The sequence below is a fragment of the Triticum urartu genome, chromosome 4 (assembly GCF_003073215.2).
Source record: "Triticum urartu cultivar G1812 chromosome 4, Tu2.1, whole genome shotgun sequence".
In the NCBI taxonomy this organism is placed as follows: Eukaryota; Viridiplantae; Streptophyta; class Magnoliopsida; order Poales; family Poaceae; genus Triticum; species Triticum urartu.
The window spans coordinates 6,461,278-6,482,007 of NC_053025.1; the positions used below are offsets into that span (position 1 = coordinate 6,461,278).

The window sequence follows — 20,730 nt, forward strand, 5'->3', positions numbered from 1 at the left end:
TGGCTTTTAGGTTCTTCACCGACTTTTCTTAGGTTTTGGAAAAAATTATTTTCAAAAAAGAAAGTTTTGATGCGAAAAAACACGTTTCCCCTGCCGCGAGAGCCACCAATTAACTTGTCGTGCAGGCACATATTTGCTTCCACGGCCTTGCCTTTCGTCATACGAAAAAAACATGTTTTTTCCTATGACGAGAGGCATGAATTTACTTGTCGTAGAGGCACGAATTTGCTTCTACGAGACCGTGCCTCTTGAATAGGAAAAACATGTTTTATTTATTTTTCCTTTCGTGAGAGTCGCGGATTTACTTTTCATGAAGGCACGAATTTGGTTACGTGAGAGGCATGGTCATACCTCTTATAAAAAGGGGAACTTTTCCTACGACGAGAGGCACGGATTTACTTCTCGTACAGATACGGATTTCTTCTGCCAGAGTCACAACCATGTCTCTGGAACTGGGAGCGGAAAATTTTTTATTATGAGTTGGGCCAAGCACGTCACCCACAGCCCAAGTACCGGCTTGGTGGCACCTTTCGTTCGGCAAGGCCGCTCAGAGGATCAATCTTAAGCCGAGTAAAGCATACCCTAGCTAGGAAAGGCCCAACAAGCTCTAATATTTTATGCCCCTAGCTAGGGATTATGTGTAGTTTTCAAGTATTGTCATCTTTGATTACTAACTACTCAATTACACAGCCACCTATTTTAGGAGGTTCAATATGCATGTTTCTCATAATAACACTTCGTGGCACAAAATCATAAATTTCTTTTTCATGGATACGTTGCTTCAAAGTCTCAACAAAATTTGGGGGCACACTTATCATTTAAGATCCTCGCTTCTTTTGGTAGAAGTGGCACCACTAGCCTTGGGGACGTACATGAACTTGCAATTATTATTGGGAGAAGTTCTACCAATTTTTTTAGTAGGGGAAAAGTCCGAGCCAACTTTTCAACAATTTCTTCCAACTTATCGATTCTAGCGGGACTTTGTTCTAATTTCTTATCAATCACAGGTTCCGTTTCCTTCAAGGGTTTTAAAGTCATTCCTACCCTAGAACCAAATTGAGTGATATTATTATGGATCTTTTTATCTAAATTCTCAAGGTGCTCAACAGTACGTATTTTATTTTCAATAGCTTCTAGCCTTTGCATAACATGTTCCATAGTCAAAGGTTCTTCATTAATAGTAATAGGTGGTGATCCCACTAAGTTTCCCATAGTATTGAAAGCATCCATAGAGGGACACGTCAAAAAATTCCCTCTGCTAATAGTGTCAAGCACAAATGTATACCTAGTAGTAATAAGCACATTAAAATTTCAAAGGAGAATAGTAGTGGATTGCTTACAAATTGATCTATTATGAGAATTGCAAGTCCTATACCAAGCATCTTTTAAATTCTCTCCTCCCCTTTGTTTAAAATTAAGGAACTCATTTTCAGGGGTGCACGCAACAAGGGAAGAACTAGCCATAGCGATAAAACAAGCAAACGTTGAAAAGATAAACGAAAAATATATTTTTGTATTTTTGTAAAAACATTTTAGAAATGGGGGATCTGAAAACGCGAGACAAATGGCAAATAAAGTAAATGAAAGGAGATGAGTGATTATGCTTAGGTACTTGATAATTATTGATGATGTCTCCCCGGCAACGGCGCCTGAAATTCTTCCTGATTGCTTGTACTCACGTTGGTATTTTTCATGAAGAGGAAGGGATGATGCAGCACATCAATGGTAAGTATTTCCTTTAGTTTTTGAAACCAAGGTTATCAATCCAGTAGGAGAACCAAGAAACAACTTGTGAACAACACCTGCACACAAGCAAACACTCCTCACACACCCAACGCGAACGAGGGTTGTCATTCCCTCGACGATAAAGTGCGAGATTAAATAGTAAGTGATAGATAAATAGATAGAACAAAAATACAAAATAAAATAAGTAAAGTAAAATTGCAGCAAGTATTTTTACGATTTTAATATATGATAAAGATAGACCTGGGGTGAAGGAAATATGCCCTAGAGGCAATAATAAAGTTGTTATTTATATTTCCTTGTATCATGATAAATGTTTATTATTCATGCTAGAATTGTATTAACCGGGAGCTTATTACATGTGTGAATACATAGACAAATAGAATGTCACTAGTATGCCTCTACTTGACTAGCTCGTTGAATCAATGATGGTTATGTTTCCTAACAATGGACATGAGTTGTCATTTGATTAATGGGATCACATCATTAGAGAATGATGTGATTGACTTGACCCATCCATTAGCTTAGTACGATGATCGTTTTGTTTGTTGCTATTGCTTTCTACATAACTTATACATGTTCCTATGACTATGAGATCATGCAACTCCCGAATACTGGAGGAACACTTTGTGTGCTACCAAACGTCACAACGTAACTGGGTGATTATAAAGGTGCTCTACAGGTGTCTCCGATGGTGTTTGTTGAGTTGGCATAGATCGAGATTAGGATTTGTCACTCCGATTGTCGGAGAGGTATCTCTGGGCCCTCTCGGTAATGCACATCAATATAAGCCTTGCAAGCAATGTGACTAATGAGTTAGTTGCGGCATGATGCATTACGGAACGAGTAAAGAGACTTGCCGGTAACGAGATTGAACTAGGTATTGAGATACCGACGATCGAATCTCGGGCATATAACATACCGATGACAAAGGGAACAACATATATCGTTATGTGGTTTGACCGATAAAGATCTTCGTACGTAGAATATGTGGGAGCCAATATGAACATCTAGATTCTGCTATTGGTTATTGACCAGAGACATGTCTCGGTCATGTCTACATATACTACTGGAATCAGGAATTTTGCCGTCTGCCAGTTCTTTGCTGTCTGCTAGCAGACGGCAAAGAAGGTCTTTGCCATCAGCTACCAAAAAGAAGACGACAAACAACTGGCAGACGGCAAAGGTCTTTGCCATCTATCACTTCTTTACCGTCAGCTGGCTGACGGCAAAGAGAGAGGTGGCCCCCACTAACGAGCCGATTAGAAAAACTTAACGCCCCCCTTCTTTGCCGGATGCTAGCAGACGGCAAAGATAAAAAAAGCAGACGACAAAGGCTTGGCGGACGGCAAAGGCTAACTAACCTAACCTAACTAACGGCCGATCGAGCCCCCATCCCCCGGCCGTTACTCTCTTTGTTTCTCTCCCTCTCTCCTCCCCGACGCCCCGCCACCAGATCCACCCACCGCCGCCCGGCGCCGCCCCCGCCACCCGCCCCCGCCCCCGCCCCCCCCCCCCCCCCCCCCCCCCCCCCCCCCCCCCCCCCCCCCCCCCCCCCCCCCCCCCCCCCCCCGCCCCCCCCCCCCCCCCCCCCCCCCCCCCCCCCCCCGCCCCCCCCCCCCCCCCGCCCCCCCGCCCCCCCCCCCGCCCCGGCGCGCCACCACTCGCCGGCCCACCCGCCCCACTGCCCCGACCGTCCCATTGCTCCGGGTGAGTTATTTCTTTCTTTTTTCTTTTTCAATTTTTTTGCTGTTTAATTGTTAGTGTTAGATTTAGTGCTACATATGTGTTAGTGTTAGATTTAGTGCATGGGTTTTAGATGAAAAAAGATGAAAAAAGAAGAAGAAAAGAAGAAGAAAAGAAGTAGAAGAAAAAAGAATATGTAGAAGAAAAGAAGAAGAAGAAGAAGAAAAGAAGTAGAAGAAGTAGAGGTAGAAGAAATAGAAGAAGAAGAAAAGAAAAGAAGTAGTAAAAAGATGAAAAAAGAAGAAGAAGAAAAGAAGTAGAAGAAGAAGAAAGGAAGAAAAGAAAAGAAGTAGAAAAAAGATGAAAAAAGAAGAAGAAGAAAAGAAGTAGAAGAAGTAGAAGAAGAAGAAAAGAAGAAACGAAAAGAAGTAGAAAAAAGATGAAAGAAGAAGAAGAAGAAGAAAGGAAAGAAGAAGAAGAGAAAGAAAGAAAGAAGAAGAAGGATAGAAGGAAACACCCCGACCCCCTGACCCCGACACCCCGACCCGACACCACACCCCGACCCCGAAGCAACACCCCGACCCCGACACGGCACCCCGACACCGACACGACACCCCGACCCCCGACACCTCCCGAAAAGGTGCTCTTTGGCCTTACAGAGGCCGACGGGGTCATATATTTGTGAATTATGAGTTAGGTCATATATTTTTCAATTTTGTTATGAAAAACATCATATATAATTGTGTTGATCGGGTAGAATTAAATGTGCAGTTGTTTCATCGCTGCAAGGTTTGGTGTTTGACGACCTCGCCGTGCGTTTGACGAGCTCTGCCCCTTCGTTCGTGGGTGAGCACAAATGACATGTCCTCCTCCCCCATTAATTATTTCCTCTGTTCCGGTGTACATGCCGATGAAACTTGATAGCTAGCTATACATGTGTCTTGAACCATCAGTATGCGTAACCAATATGTGTCTCCCGTTCGAAAGCATTATAGTTATAAATATGCATGCATTTGCATATTTATAACCTTGATTCTTTCGAATTGTCCAACGCTATCCATGGACAACCCGAGTATGTGTAGATTGGGTTCGTTTTCCCATATGCTTTGCTCCGGATCCGACGCATAAATTTCGTCAGTGCCTCCCCTGTTGTTCTCCCGGTAAACATCCTCTTTGTTTATTGCAGAGACGTGTATCAGGAGAATAATGGGGAGGTGCTGCCGAAATTTTGCGTCGGATCCGGAGCATAGCATGGGAAAATGAACGCAATCTACACATACTGGGGTAGGATTAGGACCTATCATTACCTATTAGAGTGTAGGTTGCACTCCCAGTGATCAAGTTAGCACCAGGGGGACGCTGCACCAGCTCCCATGTACGGTTGTGGACGAGTGCGTCATACTCATCTTGTATGGCGACGAGCCAGTGCGGGTCGCGGACGGAAGTGCGGACGGAGCTGGGAACCGGCGAAACCGACGAGGACGTCGAGGAAGTAGTGGGCGGGGCAGATGTTGAGGCAGTGGCCGTGTCGTAGTAGCGCAGGTTGGGGCAGAAGATGCCGCGTTGAGCCCGCGTGACCATGGGCGCCGAAGGCGTGATGGGCGGTGCGCGCGGCGCTGGCGGTGTGGTGCTGTTGACGTAGATGCCCGCGCACCCAGTGCAGGGGGACGCAAGAGTGCTTGACAAAGATGACGCCGAGCCGCCCATTGAGGAGCGCACGGCGAGGCTAGGGCTACGTGGGGCAGCGGGTGGTGAAGACGAGCCGGTCGTGGGAGATCCGACAGTGGATCTTGAATGCGTCGAGGGCGCGCTTGGCGCAGGCGATGGCGAGGCGTCCGATGAAGATCCAGTGCCCGCGTTTGAAGCAGGCAAAAGCGCGGGAACAACACGGCTCCTGATCACGGGCGGGACCTGCAAGATAGGGGGCGAAGCGGGCGATGCAGGCCGATGGGCGAAGGAGCATGCGGTGTCGTGGAGAAGGGAAATACTGTTTCAAGGAAGTGTACATGGCGGGAAGTCAGTATGCGGCGCGAGACCGGATCAAAGCAGCGAAAACCACGGTGATCGAAAGGATATCCGAGGAAGACGCAGGCGATGGATCGAGGGTCAAGCTTGTGGCGAGTAGTAGCAGAGATATTCGGATAGCACAAGCACCCAAAGACGCGCAACTGGGAATAGTCCGGGACGACACCGAGCAGAAGCTCATGCGGAGTGCAAGGCGCCGAGGCGCGCCACGACCGGCGGTTGATGAGGTAGGTGGAGGTGTTTAGAGCCTCAGCCCAGAATCGCGGCAGCATCGATGCATGGCATAGGAGCGAGCGCACCCCGTCGTTAATAGTGCGAAGCACGCGTTCAACCTTCCCATTCTACTAGCTCGTGTACAGGCAGGTGAGGCGGAAATGAGTCCCATGGAGGGCAAGCAAGGCGCGCACGGCAGCGCTGTCGAACTCGCGCCCGTTGTCGGTCTGAAGCGCAAGGATGGGAAGCTGGAACTGGGTCTAAACATATGCAAAGAAATCAGTAAGGACGGAGAGAGTTTCAGACTTGTGTTTTAGGGGAAACGTCCAGACGTAGTGACTGAAATCATCAAGCACAACCAAGTAAAATTGATAGCCTGAGATGCTTACAACGGGAGATGTCCGTACGTCAAGATGTAAAAGCTTGAAAGGGAAAAGCTAGTGGTGCTAGATGACTGAAACGGAAGTCTAGTGTGCTTGCCCAAGCGACAGGCATGACAGACGGGCGGCTCGCGGCTGAACTCCAGGTGCAGATCATCAGCAATGGTGTGAAGCGAGGCAGCACCGGGATGCCCAAGGCGTTGGTGCCACAGGTCGGTCGTAGCAACGCCGACGAAGATGCACTAGGAGGGGAGTTTGGGCCGCACCACAGGGTAGAGGTCGCCGTCAGAATCACATCAGAGAATCACCACCCTGTTTCGAAGGTCCTTAACAGAAAAGCCACGCGCGTCAAATTCAACAGAGATGGGATAATCACGACAAAGCTGGCGAATAGAAAGCAGATTTTTAACAAGAGAAGGAGAAACGAGAACATTGCGAAGAGGAACAGGGGATGTGCCGGTGATCAGCGAGCCAGCACCAACATGGGTGACGGGCAGGCGCTCGCCGCTGCCAACAATGATGCACGCATCAGTAGAGGATGGGCGAGCAGAGAGAAGATTACCTGGCGAGGAGGTCATGTGGGACGCAGTGCCGGAGTCGAGGTACCACTCCGGTGTACTCCCAGAGGACGAAGGGCCGGTTGAGGCGCTGTGGAGGGCGGCCTGCAGCGAGGCCATGTCCCAGGCCTGGTGGGAAGTCATGGATGAGCTCGCTCTGGGGCTGCCGAAACCAGGAGAGGTGACAACATACCCAAGAGGAGGAGCCCCGTAGCCATACGACGGGGGCAGTGGCGACGGAGCCGCGAACATGGCCTGCTGGTGCGGTGTGTCAGGGCGTGGGCCGAGCACGCCGGCGCCGGGCGCGCGCTAGGCCATCGGCCAGGCCTGAACCAGGCCAGTCCACGAGTTGGCACCAGGTGCCGGCGCGGGGTACGTCGGAGGACGGGGAGCCGAAGGAGACGGCGAAGGAGGCTTGCCGCCGCCGTTGCCACGTCCACGGCGACGCTGACGCCCACGCCCCTGGTTGGTGTTGCTCGGCGGGGTCGCGGGTGGCGTCGAGGAACTGCCTCGGCCCGCGACGAGAGCGTGCATAGACTGCTCGGCGCGGTGCTCTTCAAGCAGGAGGAAGGAGCGCACCTGCAGGAAAGATGGGAGTAGGACCTGCGAGGTGATGTGCGGGATGGCCGAGTGGTACTGCCGGTTCAAGCCGCGGAGGAGGTTGAAGACCTGCTGTGGCTCGGTCACCGTTTGCCCGAGGTCCCGAAGCTGATCGGTGAACTGCTTGAGCTTGGTGTAGTACGCCATAACCGTCATGTCGCCCTGAACAACGGCGTGGTACTCGGCATCGAGGTACACGGCACGAGCAAGCTGGTTGTCACGGAAGATCCCGTCGATGGCCGCCCAGACGGTGAGCGCGGTGTCATCTGGCTGCATGACGGCGTCGAGGAGCTCTGGCGAAATGGTGGTGTAGAGCCAATGCACCACGACGTGGTCCACCATGTCCCACTCTGGATCGCCGTGGTGATGGACGGCTGCGGAGTCGAAGTGGTCGCGGAGGCCAAATATGTCGACGATTGTGTCGAAGTGGCGACGCCACTGCGTGTAGTTGCTGGCACGGAAGTCGAGGGTGACGGGAACATGGCGGCGAATGTCAACCGTCTGCAAGATGGAGGACGGGACGGAGGGCGTAGGTGATGCAGAAGGAGGCTGGGAAGGACGCACCGGAGCGGGGAGAGCGGGAGGTGGTGGTGCAGCCGGTGCCGCAGGAACCGCAGCAACGTCAGTTGCATCGGCGGGAGGAGGTGGTGGTGGTGCTAGGGTTAGACGTCCGGACGGGCTAATAGGCTCGGCTCGGAGCTCGCTCCTGCTCGGCCCGACTCAGCTTGGCCCGAGAGCTAAATAGGCCGAGCCGAGCCACGTGAAATGGGCCCGTTGGCAGACCGAGCTGAGCCTGTTTGGCCCGGTCCAGCTTGGTGGCTCGTTGAAGCCGAAGCCCAGGACGCGACGCAATCACGCAGCCCAGCAGAGGAGCGCAACCAGCCCAACCTAGCGAGTCGCGGCGTCTCCACTGTCTCCTCCCGCTAGGGTTCGCCGCCGCCGCCGCCGCCCCACGCTTCTCGCCAAGCTATTTCCTGCATGCCACCATGACGCATCCTGCCGCCGGCGTCGGCACGCACGAACGCATCCAGCGGCCGCAGCGCATGCACGCATCACCAGCCTGTTGATTGATTCTTGGACACAAGTACAAAACTTGAATCACGTTGATTGAATCCTGGAGTTGGCTGGATGCACACGTACGAGAGGAAGCAAGATCAACTGCTACGGAGGCTAGCCACCTGCGTTCGACGCACCAGACGCCCGACCTCGCCACGCCGGCATGTCTCGGTCGTGCTCCACTCAACGTCGTCAAGCTCCAGCCTCCCCTGATGCGCCCGTACGCCCACGCACCCAGCCTCCAGAGGCAAAACGAGCTGCTCGGGCTGGACCGAGCCATAGGCAAGATGAGCCGAGCCTCCAGATGCGGGCTCGTTCAACCAGCGAGCCGAGCCCAGCTTGGCTCGTTCATGGCGAGCCAAATCCAGGCTCGGACCGAACTCGGCTCGGCTCGGCTCGTGTCCAGCCCTAGGTGTTGCATCAGCCAGGGGAGCGGCTTGGAGGACGCCGTCAACGCCTTGCTGAAAGGAGCGAGGAGAGACGGCGGGGTTGTCGTCCATGGCGCCGGAAGTAGGACCGGCTACGGGCGCAAATGGATTGAGCTGGTCGGGGGAGTCTGATACCATGTAAACTGAGAGGATTAGGGAGAACTGATCATCACACTCGATCATGCTCTAGGCTGGGTCATATATACACTTTGAGGACGCCAGCCCAGGGAATCATGGGTGCTCCACTACTAGAGATCGTGCGCCACCATCGCTGCGGGAGGGCGCCGCGATCACACGCACGCGCTACACCGTATGCCAGAGGCGATGCGTACACACATGCGGTATACAAATACAGTATAGTCTAACAGCTCAAACTGAGCAAGGAGGATGGCTCGCCGTGGGTGGATGCCACAGAATACCGCAGCGTCATCGGATGTCTTCGCTACCTCGTCAACACCCTCCCTGACATCGCTCTGGCTGTCAGCGTGACCAGCCGATACATGGAAGCGCCAAGCTCGCGTCACTGGGCTGTGGTGAAGCAAATTCTCACGTACATCCGTGGCACTTTGCACTACGGGTGCAGCTACAAGAGGGGGTCAGGCTCTCCCTTACTCGTCGGCTACCGTGACAGCAACCTCCCCGACAACGTTAACGACCGCAAAAGCACGTCTGGTGTTGTCTTCCTTGGTGGCAGCACTGTCACTTGGACCTCACAGAAGCAGAAGGTGGTGGAAACTTCATCATGCCAGGCAGAGTACATGGCCGCATCGGCGGCGACATGCCTGGGGTGTGGCTCAGCTTCCTCTTGGCCGACCTGACGGGGCGTTCGGCGGAGAAATTTCAGCTCTTCGTCGACAACAAATCTTCAATCGCTCTGAGCAAGAATCCGGTGCACCACGACCGGAACAACCACATTGACATCAAGTACCAGTACATTCGTCAGTGCATAGACGAGGGCATGCTCGACGTCAATCCCATGTTGGTATTGACGGCCAGCTCGCGGACATCCTCACCAAGGCGTTGGGGAAGATCAGGTTTGTGGAGATGCCGGAGAAGCTTAGTGTCATCGCCATGCAGTAGGCTTAAGGGGGTGAATTGTTAGCCTAAGCCTGCCGCACATAGTCAGTTCGTCAGTTAGTTTGAGGTTTAGAGAATAAGGCTGCACTGGCAGCCTACAGAGCTCGATTGGACGCTCATCCTGCTGCAGCTTTTTGTACCGGGCCAATCCCCTTGTCAGAGATGGCGGGCGGCGCACTCCGGGGCCCGGTGCTCCCTGTCCACGGCCGTCGGGCGCGGCTACATGCTGAAAGGATGGGATTTGTGGACGATATGACTATTTCGTGCTGTGTATGCATGAGACGAGGAGAGCAGGGGATGTTGTGCATGTGCGTGCGTGGGGTAGGTTAGGTAGACACATAGGTATAAATATTTGGTCAAGTTCCTGGGCGGGCCATGGCCCAGGTCAGCCCCTACAGAGCTCCGCCCCGGGTCATAGCCTTGATCGGATGCTCATACTGTTGCAGCTTTTTGAACCGGGCTAATCCCCTGGCCATTATATATCAACGAAAACACACAGCTGATCTCTTTGCAATTGAGACATCCACCATGGTGCGAAAACTGAGCGGCACCACACTGTCATAACAGAATCTGCTAGCTACCTCACTAGGATTCACTCAGTGTAGATTCGGTGGCGGATTCAAGGTACAGATACAAGCTCAAGCATGCTTGTAAAGATCACACAGCAAGAAAGGGAAAGGAGTTCTGAGAAGAAGGTGGAGAAGGAGCCTCTGCCGTGCCATTCCGTGGACCGTGATCCTTCGGGATGCCTGATTAAGCGATGGCTCTCGTGACTTTTTTTTTTGTTGAGAAATCCTCCCGTCAACCACTGATGCAAGGCCGCTCATAGGATCAATCTTAAACCTAACAAAACGTGCCCACGCAGGCACGCACGAGAACCAGACACCAGTTCGCACACAAAAGTACGTAAAAACAAGACCATCGGGACAGAACCATCCAAAGAAGAAGCCTACTCCATCTGCACATCGCTATGATCATCTGGATGCAGCTGGCTTCCTCAACCTGTAGCTCCATTCATGCACTGCACGCATGCCCGCTCGTTCATGCATGGCCAAGCAAGCAGAGGTAACGTAGCACTCACCGCCAAAAGCTTCCGCGGAAGAGCCGATCTGGCTGCATCCGGCGTCGTCCACCTTGTAGCTAGCTAATGGTTCCCAGCCGTGCCTGTACTGTTAATGGTGGCACTCCCAGCCAAACGTCTCCCGCGGGCAGAGCCTCGTGCTTCCAGATATATAAGGGGCTCCATCGACCCCAAACCCCCTCCAACTCTACCTCGACCACTCCGCCACCGGCACCACAGTTTCCATCGGATCCCTTCGCCATGTCGGCCGCCGCGCTCAGGGCTCGACTGAACTCCCATGTCACTTCAATGTTCAACACGGTGAGTCCATCCCCATCTAGATCCGGTGTGCTTGTGGGCTGACGGGCTGGCTGTGCCTTCTCGTGATGTGATGTGATTCATGTAGGGTACGGTGGACGAGTATTTCCAGTACCTGCAGTCGGTGGAAGAGGACGGCAGCTCAGCGCCGGGCTTGGTTGCCGAGGTCATCAACCTCTTCATCAGCGACGCCAACAGCATCCTCAACGGCATCGCTGGCCTGCTGTCCGCCCCCAACCCCTCCTCCCTCCATCTGCTTTCGTCATCTCATCTTGGGTACTGATTTCGTCCACTCTGTTTTGCGATTCGCAGGAACCAGCCCGTGGTAGATTTCAACAAGGTGGACGACCTGGTGCATCAGCTCAAGGGGTGCAGCTGCAGGTGATGATGATAAGCCATTGTCTTTCTCCCACCCATTTATAACTACTGTATGTTTGTTCTCCGTCGCATCGATGTCGGTGTGATTTAGATGTGCTTGTCATGGGCATGCAGTTCATGCTGTTGCTTGCGTTTTGTGTAGTCATAGGTAGAAGTGTCGAGTTTACTTGTGTTTCATGAAACGGATGTACCGGTATTCATGCCAACGGCAATATTATGGCTACCCTGTCGTGTTGTGAACGTTACTGGTATTAATTATTTGCTATATATGTGTAACGCTGATGGTAGTTTCCTGGTTTGTCCAAGTTTATGTTCAGATGTGTTGGCGCGGTGAAGTTTGCGACTGTTGGATACATAAGTATAAGATCTGAGTTCTGTTTGTGTATTCGTCCCAGCGGCGATGCTATAGATCCGCAAGGAATACTTGTTGTCTTGCCGACATTTCTAGTGCTAACAAATCTATTATTTACTTAGTGGCAATATTCTAGGCTCGCAATAATAAATTGTCTTTCTGCAAACATTTGAATGATCGGCTATTCTACGTAATGACAATGGTTGTTTTTCTAGTTTGTCCACACTATTGCTGTTGTCTTTATTCTGATGAGCTGGCATCGGGTGTGTATGGCATTGGCATGTGGCTCGTGTAGCTCGCACGATCGTATAGCTGTAATTAGAAAAGCCGAATTTTGTTGTGTTTTTTGTAACTAAATCATTGATAGTCATGCAAATGTTATGGTTCGACAAGTGGAATTTTTAACGTGTTGTAATTATCTCTGGTACTACATGTACAATTGCGTTCAAGGGTAGTGCTATTTATTTTTCTGGTTGATCAAACAATTTACTGTGTTGACAACCGTTAGAGAAAATGGCTCCTTGAGAACATTATTATGACAGCAACAGCGTTTAGGCCCTGTTTGGTTCATAAGTCCTAGGAATTTTTTTAGTCCCAACTTATAAGTCCCAAGTCCCTAAAAAATCCCTACTTGTTTGGTTCCTGGGACTTATAAGTCTCTATAAGACCATATTACAACTATAAGTCTCTATAAGTCCCTCCTTGAGAGTCTTATTTCATAAGTCCCAAATGCCTACTTTAAGTTCCTATAAATCCCTCCTGTTTGGTTTAGATGGGACTTATAGAGACTTATTTAAGTCCTTAGACCAATAAGTCCCTGGAAATAAACACTGTCTTAGTAAGTTTGAGAAAATTCTAGTGTCCTTATCTTGCTCTTTTTGGCTTGTATCAGTGTTGGTGCTAAGAAAGTGAACCTCTGCTGTATGTATTTCCATCAGTTCATTGAGTCAAGAAGCAAAGAAGGGTCAGTATACTTGGTACCTTATTATATGTGTTTCAGTTTAATTATTCACTTAGTTTTTTCGAAAAGGAATTATTCACTTAGTAGCTTACTATACATGTTGCACAATAATTATTCTCCACACTCTGTATTGTTTGCATTCCATATGTAAAGCTGTTGGCAAATTTCCTCTTTTACACCACTATACTATGTTCATACTAATCTAATATTCTTAAGGACCAGCGTTCACTTTATTTCCATCCACGTGATGGCAGAACTCTGTTCATTATCTGAATATGCTTCTTTGATTGTTCTATTGTAACTTTTCTAGACTTATGTTTATAGCATGACTAAGTCTGAGATGGCTCGAGATATTTTTTCCATGCCTAGGCTTACGATTTTCGAACCATGTCAATTCAGTTTGCTTAATTATTCTCTCCAGCATTTGACAATGTGGTATTTTTGCATTATTCTAGGTGCCTCATGGCGTTGTCTCTTCTTAGGAATGAGTTCTGCGATGTGTGCAACAAGTTCCAGACCATGATGCAGGTAGCCCCTTATGTACCTATGTTGGCTTTTGACTTCCAACTTCTGACTAGTGTCATGCTCTACAAATCGGTCATGTATTGTTTAAGATAAAAAGGGAAATGTGTTCTCATTCTTTTTGCTATTGATATTTATCTTATTATACTGTTTGGTTTCTTAAGTATCTGAAATGTTTGTGCCTTAATTTTTGTCAACACATTTCTGTAGCTATATTGGGTAGTTTTAAGCCATATAATTTATTTGTTTCTCAACGTAAAATAAGCCTGGCGAACGACCGGAATAAGATACCGACCACCTTGTAACATGGCTGATTTGTGAATCCTTGTGACTTGACAAACATTATGCACAGTGCCTTAGGCATGTTGTAATCATTAATTTGTTCTTCTTTTGATGTAGCTGGAGCAGCAGATCGCAGCCTGTGGTCCTAAGTAGTAGCAATCGAAGCAAAAAGAGCATAGCCCCATGTGATCCCACCCATGATGGGGTGTATTTATCTCTGAAGGCGCAAACAATATTCAACATGTGTCTGGCTTTCAGGCGGTTATAAAATAACACGAGGAATCTTGTGTAGGAACTCGAGTCACACAAATCTTCAAAAAAATCGTTGTCATGTGTCTATGTCTCTTTCAAGTCTATATCAGGTTGTGCTTGTTGGGCTTCCCCGGCCCATGCAATTTGTGAACTCTTTACCTAGTTGGCTGGTTAATGGTGTCTTCATTTTGTCATACGATGTTGTCTCTCTCGTCTGTTTACTGTCTTTCAGGATGCCAGTGCCTCTGCTTGAGCAAGGGGAAATGTTTGTTGGTTCTCTAAAACTACACCTGAGTGAGTGCATGGCTTGAGATTAGAAGTCCTATGTTGGCTAGTACAATGTGAGTGTCGTTGGTTAGCCTCCACAACCATCAGAACCTCCAGAAAACCAGACTCGTTACAGTCCCCTGCCACGTGGCCATCACAGACGGTCTGTTGATGACGGACCAGGCGAAACTGGCAATTGCGCCTGCGCTGCCGGAGGGTGGCGGCTCCCCGGCACCGGCGTGCGCGCGTGATGTGCCTAGAGCACCGGAGCTAGTTGAGCCGATGTGGTGGCAGGCCTTGTTCTCCTTCATCGGGGGAACGGGAGATCGCTGCAGGGGAATCCTCAATCATCACCCTACGTCACGATGGATTACGGTGAGAGATGAAGAGGAGGACATTCTCGTGGGGCGGTACCTACGGGGAGACGAGCATGTGTTGGAAGGCGTACACATGGTGATCGACGTTTTTGAGATCTCTATTGGTTGTCCGATCACGCAGGGGCAGCGGCGTGATTCGGATCCGATCGATATTGTGGATCTTACTACGATGTCTCTGGCAAAGGAATTGAAGGAAGTGGTTTATCGGATGGTGGCGGTGGATCCAAATCCCAAGCCCAATCTCTGGCGGATCGGGGGCCTCTTCTGGATTTTCACGGAGGGGTGCGAGGATGAAGACTTAGTGCGATTCCAAGGCCGTCGTGACGCTGCAGATCTTGTCACCGCTGTCCATGTGATTGTCGACGCTGAAGGTGTGTTGCAATGGTAACAAGGACAATGACAAGGTGACTTGACCTCACCAGGGCGTACTTCAAAGGTAGTCGGCGTCGATGATCAAGCCTTGGAAAGGGCCGATTCCCAAGGTAAGTCTCCCACAAACTACGTTATCTTGTTTTATATTGCCGGATTCTTCGATGATGGTTACTAGAAAAAATAAGAAGAAGGGTCGTGCGGCGATGCAGCCAGCAGCGTAGGTGGTCGTCGGGACTGAGGATATCCGAGTGGCAAAGGTGGCAATGTGCGACGGAGGCAGCAACCGCGGTCTTGGGCTCGAATGATAATGGGTATATGGTATGTAGCCCAGGCCGTTGGCCTAGTCGGTGCTATCCCAGCGACGTTGCACACAAACGCATTGGATCTTGTGCATTCTCATGCACGTCCGGCGTCTAGGGTTTGACATATTGCTCACCCTGGTTTTTCTTCGCTAAGGCAGGGGCGTGTCGCCAGGATCTCGTCGGCACCTGTGGTTGCGATGGTAGCAATGGCCAGCCATGGGAACGGGCAGCCGCCGCCGGCTAGAACCGACGGTTCGCAGTGGCGCGCGCCACCTGCTAGGGATAGGCGGGCGTTGGCCATGAGCGTCGCTACTCAAGGAGTTGGCCGAAGTCAGAACTTCGGCTTGGGGCAAGAGTTCTACGGTCCCTCGGATGGCAGCCGCAATCCTCCCCGTGGACAGTGGGGGGCGATGGTTATAATGCCTATGGGAGGGTCAGCACCGCGGTCGTCCTCGGCTGGCGGAGGGCGCGGGTACGCTTGGCAGAATGACTGCGAGGCTGGCCGAGGCTTCTATGGTCCTTCGTGCAACTTCGTGGAGGAGCCTTCCTGCCCCAATTACCGTCACCGTGGAGGTAGGGGGTGGCAGGCGGCCACCTTCGACTTATCCACCTCCACTACCGGCAAAAACCTCTGAGGCCACGACTTCGATGGATCCAAAGGCTTCTTCGGGGGCGGCTGCTCCGGTACCCCACCGGCATTGTCAGGTGCTGTCATCGACACTATGCGGACTCTCGCCACAGTGAAATTTATTGTTACCAAGCCAGATGCGGTGAAGGTTCGGGACTCCACCAATGACAAAGAATCTGACAAGTTTGAGGGCGAAAGTGCTATGAAGTGGGCACGAAAGAAATGTAAATTGAATTATAACCGTCGCGGAGAACCGAGACATTTTGTGGCCGGATGCATGATAGATCTATGTGATTTATGCCTTAGACCAAAGCATGGTACATGGGAGTGCCCCCTTCTTCTGGGAACAAAGCCGGTGGTCACCATCTATGGGGTTTCTTGCCCCGAACTTATGTTTTTTGAGTCACTAGGCATCACTTTGCTTGCACCTACGGCGGAGAGTTCAATTACGGGTGTGATCAAAGTGATGCATGGATGGATGATAGAGGCGCAAGTTGTGCAGCATCTTCGAGAGCTTGCCCCGAGCAATTTCCAGTGGGCTCTTGTCAAACTTGAGGATCAGGTCTATAAGATTGATTTCCCATAGAGAGAGGATTTAAATCCACTGCTTAAGTTCAATTTGTGCAGGGTGCCTAGTAGCAATTGTATTCTAGGATTTGATGCTTGGAAGCAGAAGGAGCCACAGGGATCACCTCTTTCCCAGATCTGGGTTCATTTTTCGGGGGCACCACTGAAGCCTCGGAATGTTTTTTGGTAACTAGGAGTCTTGGGTAAATCATTGGCAAGACTGGTCGAGTTGACATGCCTTTCACTCGCGCACACGGTATAGCTCGGATGCTTGTCAGTGTGGTGGACATTGAGCCGGTCTCGGATGTGGTGAGATGGACACATGCAGGTGTGATGTATGACCTGGAAATTGAGATTGAGGACACTCCATTGTTTGAGGGGCTGGACATGAATATTGAGATGATGATGGCACTGGGAACATGGATAAGGGTGCACAGCATAGTATGCGCGGCGACGCTAACAGGACTGAGGGACAGTCTGCTCAGACAGCTGACTCTACAAAGGAAGTGGCACCACCGTCGACGCCGATAATACGCTGAGGTTTGGATCGTTTGGTGCATCTTTGGGTCCCACTTTCCTTTGATGAGATAGAGTCAAGATTGATGATCATAAGGAGCGCGACTTGCCGCCGTTGTCGACGGCAATCTATTCGGGGCCGCTGCTGACTGGGTCCGCTTTGGCAGCGACGGACACGGCCTTGAGACAGGATGTCTCCGTGCAGCCCACAATGTCGTCTCTGCAACGGGCGAATCTTCATCCGTGGACGAGGCGGAGGGGAGTCGTGGGCAAGAGGCCCTATACCTTCCCCCTTCACCACTGATTTTTTCTATGCCACCAGAGGCGCTTTCTTCATCGACACATGCAGTGGAGATCTCGACCGCTGCCCCTAAGGAGAGGTCGAACACGCCGGTGGGGGAGACCCGCTGCTCGCCCGGTCCCCTTCTCCCACGGTGACGATTGAGAGTCCAGTCGGGTGCACAGCAGGAGTCAGTGCCCAGGCTAAGAGGACGATGGAGTATGTGATTGATTTTGGAGGGATTATGGACCTGACATCTAGTGATAGACGCGTTAGTCACCGGATCCAGGCCCAACGTGATGCTGACGATCTGTAGATGGGGCGTGCTATATGGCAGCCAAGCTTCATGATATCTAAGAAACTACAGGTATGTACATTAATACGAGTTGTTCCATCCTTCATTTTTTCAGAACACGATATAATTGATAATGCGGGAAACTTAGGGATCTCTCTCAGTTCTAACGGGAAGGAAAATGCAAAATCAGTTAATGAGTTGTCAGACTTAGAAGCTGAGAGAGCCTTAGAATTGATTTGTAACATTGCGGCTATGTGGCCTATGAACGATGCTGAGATTAATAACTCAAGGATTACTGCACTAGAGAGCTTACATCCGGGGACCTCGTACCCACTTCGTGGGTAGAGGCTGAGGTGGATGAAAAGGAGCAAGAGGGGTATATGGCACTACACAAACTACTCCCGGTCATATGGACATGGAGGGGGTGTAAGATAAACCAAAATGTTCCTGGAAGAGGAAGGTATATCCTGCATCGGCAATTTGTAGAAGTGCGTGAGTCAAATTAAAGAAAAAAATTCCATGATGACAAATGAAATGGATCGTTTGGAATAGCAGAGGTCTAGCGAAGTTGGCTAAAAGAAGGTTCCTCACGGAAGTGTCACTTGAACACAAACTAGATCTTGTTGCCTTACTAGAAACGGGTAGGCATAACTTCACTTCGCAATTTCTCGGCACCTTATTAGGTGGTATAGACTTTGACTGGCGCTGCCTACCCCCAAGGAGATGATCTGGAGGGATTTTACTTGGGGTTAAGTGTGAAACTTTAGAGATGATGAATGTCATTCAAGGTGATTATTCCATTAAGTTCAGGGTTAGGTCAAAAATTGATGGGTTCAGATAGGCTTTGGTGGTTGTTGATGTGTCTCCAACATATCTATATTTTTTTATTGTTCCATGTTATTATATTATCAATCTTGGATGTTTTATATGCTATTATATGCAGTTTTATATCATTCTTTGGACAAACCTATTAACCTAGTGCCCAGTGCTAGTTCCTATTTTTTGCTTGTTTTGGCTTTTCAGAAAAGCGATAACAAACGAAGTCCAACATGAAAAAAAATTGGACTAATTTTTATTAGACCAGAAGGGGCCCGAGAAGGTTCGGGAGAAGACCAGCGGAGCTACGAGGGAGAGATAAGCTTGTAGGGCACGCCCCTTGAGCTTGTTGGCCCCCCGTAGCACCTCTTGACCTAATTCCGCCGCTAGAAATTCATAAATATTCCCAAATGAATAGAGAGCCACCTGAAACTCCTTTTCCGTTGCTGCAAGCATTTGTTCTTCCGCGATCTCATCTGGAGGCCTTTTCTGGCACTCTGTCGAAGGGGGAAGAGATCACAAAGGGCTTCTAGATCATTCGTGCTGCCCTCCGATTATGCGTGAGTAGTTTACCAGAGACCTACAGGTCCATAGCTAGTATCTATATGGCTTCTTCTCTCTCTTTGATCTTTAATACCATGTTCTCCTTGATGTTCTTGCAGTTCAATTTGATGTAATTTTCTTTTGCGGTGTCTTTTTTGGGATCCGATGAATTGTGGGTTTATGATCTGAATATTCATGAGAAGTAATTGAGTCTTTTCTGAACTTTATTATGCATGATTTTTATAACTTTTTATTTCTCTCCGATCTATCTGTTTGGTTTGGCCAACTAGATTGATTTATCTTCAGTGGGAGAGTTCTTTGTGATGGGTTCAATCTTGCGGTGCTGTATCCCAGTGAAAGAAAGGGACATGACATGTATTTGTATCATTGCCATTAAGGATAAAAAGATTGTGTTTATTCATATTGATTGAATTTACTTTTTCTACATCGTTTCATCTTGCTTATGGTGTTACTCTGTTTTTGTTACCTTAACACCTTAGACGCATGTTGGATAGCAGTCGATGGGTGGAGTAATATTAGTAGATGCAGGCAAGAGTCGATCTACTTGTCTCGGACATGATGCCTATATACATGATCATTGCCTTGAATATCATCATAACTATGTGATTTTGTATCAATTGCACAATAGTAATTTGTTCACCCACCGTATGTTATGTGTTCGAGAGAGAAGCCTCTAGTGAAAACAATGGCCTCCAGGTATACTTTAATCATATATAAAGAACATAAATTCCTTTGCTACAATTTTATTTCTTTTATTTTGCTTTGCAATTTATCTATCTACCACTACAAGATTTGATCCTTGCAAGTAATGAGTTCAAGTGGATTAATAACGAGTGCAAGTATTTGCTTTTGTGTGTGCTGGTGCTATTCACGAGGCTTTGCGTGATTCTCCTATTGGTTCGATAAACCTTGGTTCCCACTGAGGGAAATACTTATCTCTATTGTACTGCATCTCCCCTCCTCTTCGGGGAAAATCCAAACGCAGCTCACAAGTAGCAGGAAGAATTCTTGTTGCCGTTACGGGTAGACATCATCAAAACCTATCAAGTACCTTTAGACAAATTATCATTTACTTCCTTTACTTTTTATTTGCCTTTTCCTCTCGTTTTCATCTGCCCACTTCTCATAAAAATTACAAAAACATAAAAATATGTTTGCTTGCTCGTTAGTTTGCTTTGTCGCTATTTCTCAATAAAATACCAAGTTGTGTGATTTTTCTAATACTAATAATAATGATTTTATTATTACTCCAATTGTTCCTACCTCCACTAGTGGGAGTCATATGATATTAATGTTGCTTTGCTAAATTTTGTTATGAAAGAACAACTTTCTGGAAGTCCTAATGATGATGATGCATCCCATCTTAATACTTTCGTTGAATTATGTGATATGCACAAGAAAAGCGATATGGATAATGATACTGTTAAGTTGAAATTATCTCTGTTCTCACTATGAGATCGTGCTAAAACTTTGTTTTCATCCTTGCCTCGAAATAGTATTGATTATTGGCATAAGTGGAAGGATGCTATTATTTCCAACTATTTTCCACCCGCTATGATTATTTCTCTTAGAAATCAAAGTATGAATTTTAAGTGACTTGAGCATGAACATATTGCATAGTCATGGGAGAGAATAAAATTAATGATTAGGACTTGTCCCACTCATGGTTTAAGCTTATGGGTGATTATACAAAATTTCTATGCGGGGCTAAACTTTATTTCTAGAAATCTTCTAGACTCTGCTGTAGTTAGCACTTTTATGAAAATTACATTGGGAGAAGCTACAAAACTCCTTGATGACATTATGAAAAATTATACGTCTCGCCCCCTATTTGAGGAAAATCCCAACGCAGCTCA

General features: G+C 48.8%; 1 protein-coding gene across 1 annotated transcript; it reads left to right on the forward strand.

The window, feature by feature from the left end:
- Positions 1-11,051: 11,051 nt before the first annotated feature.
- On the forward strand, positions 11,052-14,061 carry LOC125553358 (histidine-containing phosphotransfer protein 2-like). Its single transcript, XM_048717151.1, has 6 exons — positions 11,052-11,146; positions 11,232-11,368; positions 11,456-11,524; positions 12,766-12,837; positions 13,290-13,362; positions 13,756-14,061. Exons 1-6 carry the CDS (start codon positions 11,087-11,089, stop codon positions 13,789-13,791), a joined length of 447 nt encoding a protein of 148 aa, XP_048573108.1. The 5' UTR covers positions 11,052-11,086; the 3' UTR covers positions 13,792-14,061.
- The last annotated feature ends 6,669 nt before the right edge of the window (positions 14,062-20,730 follow it).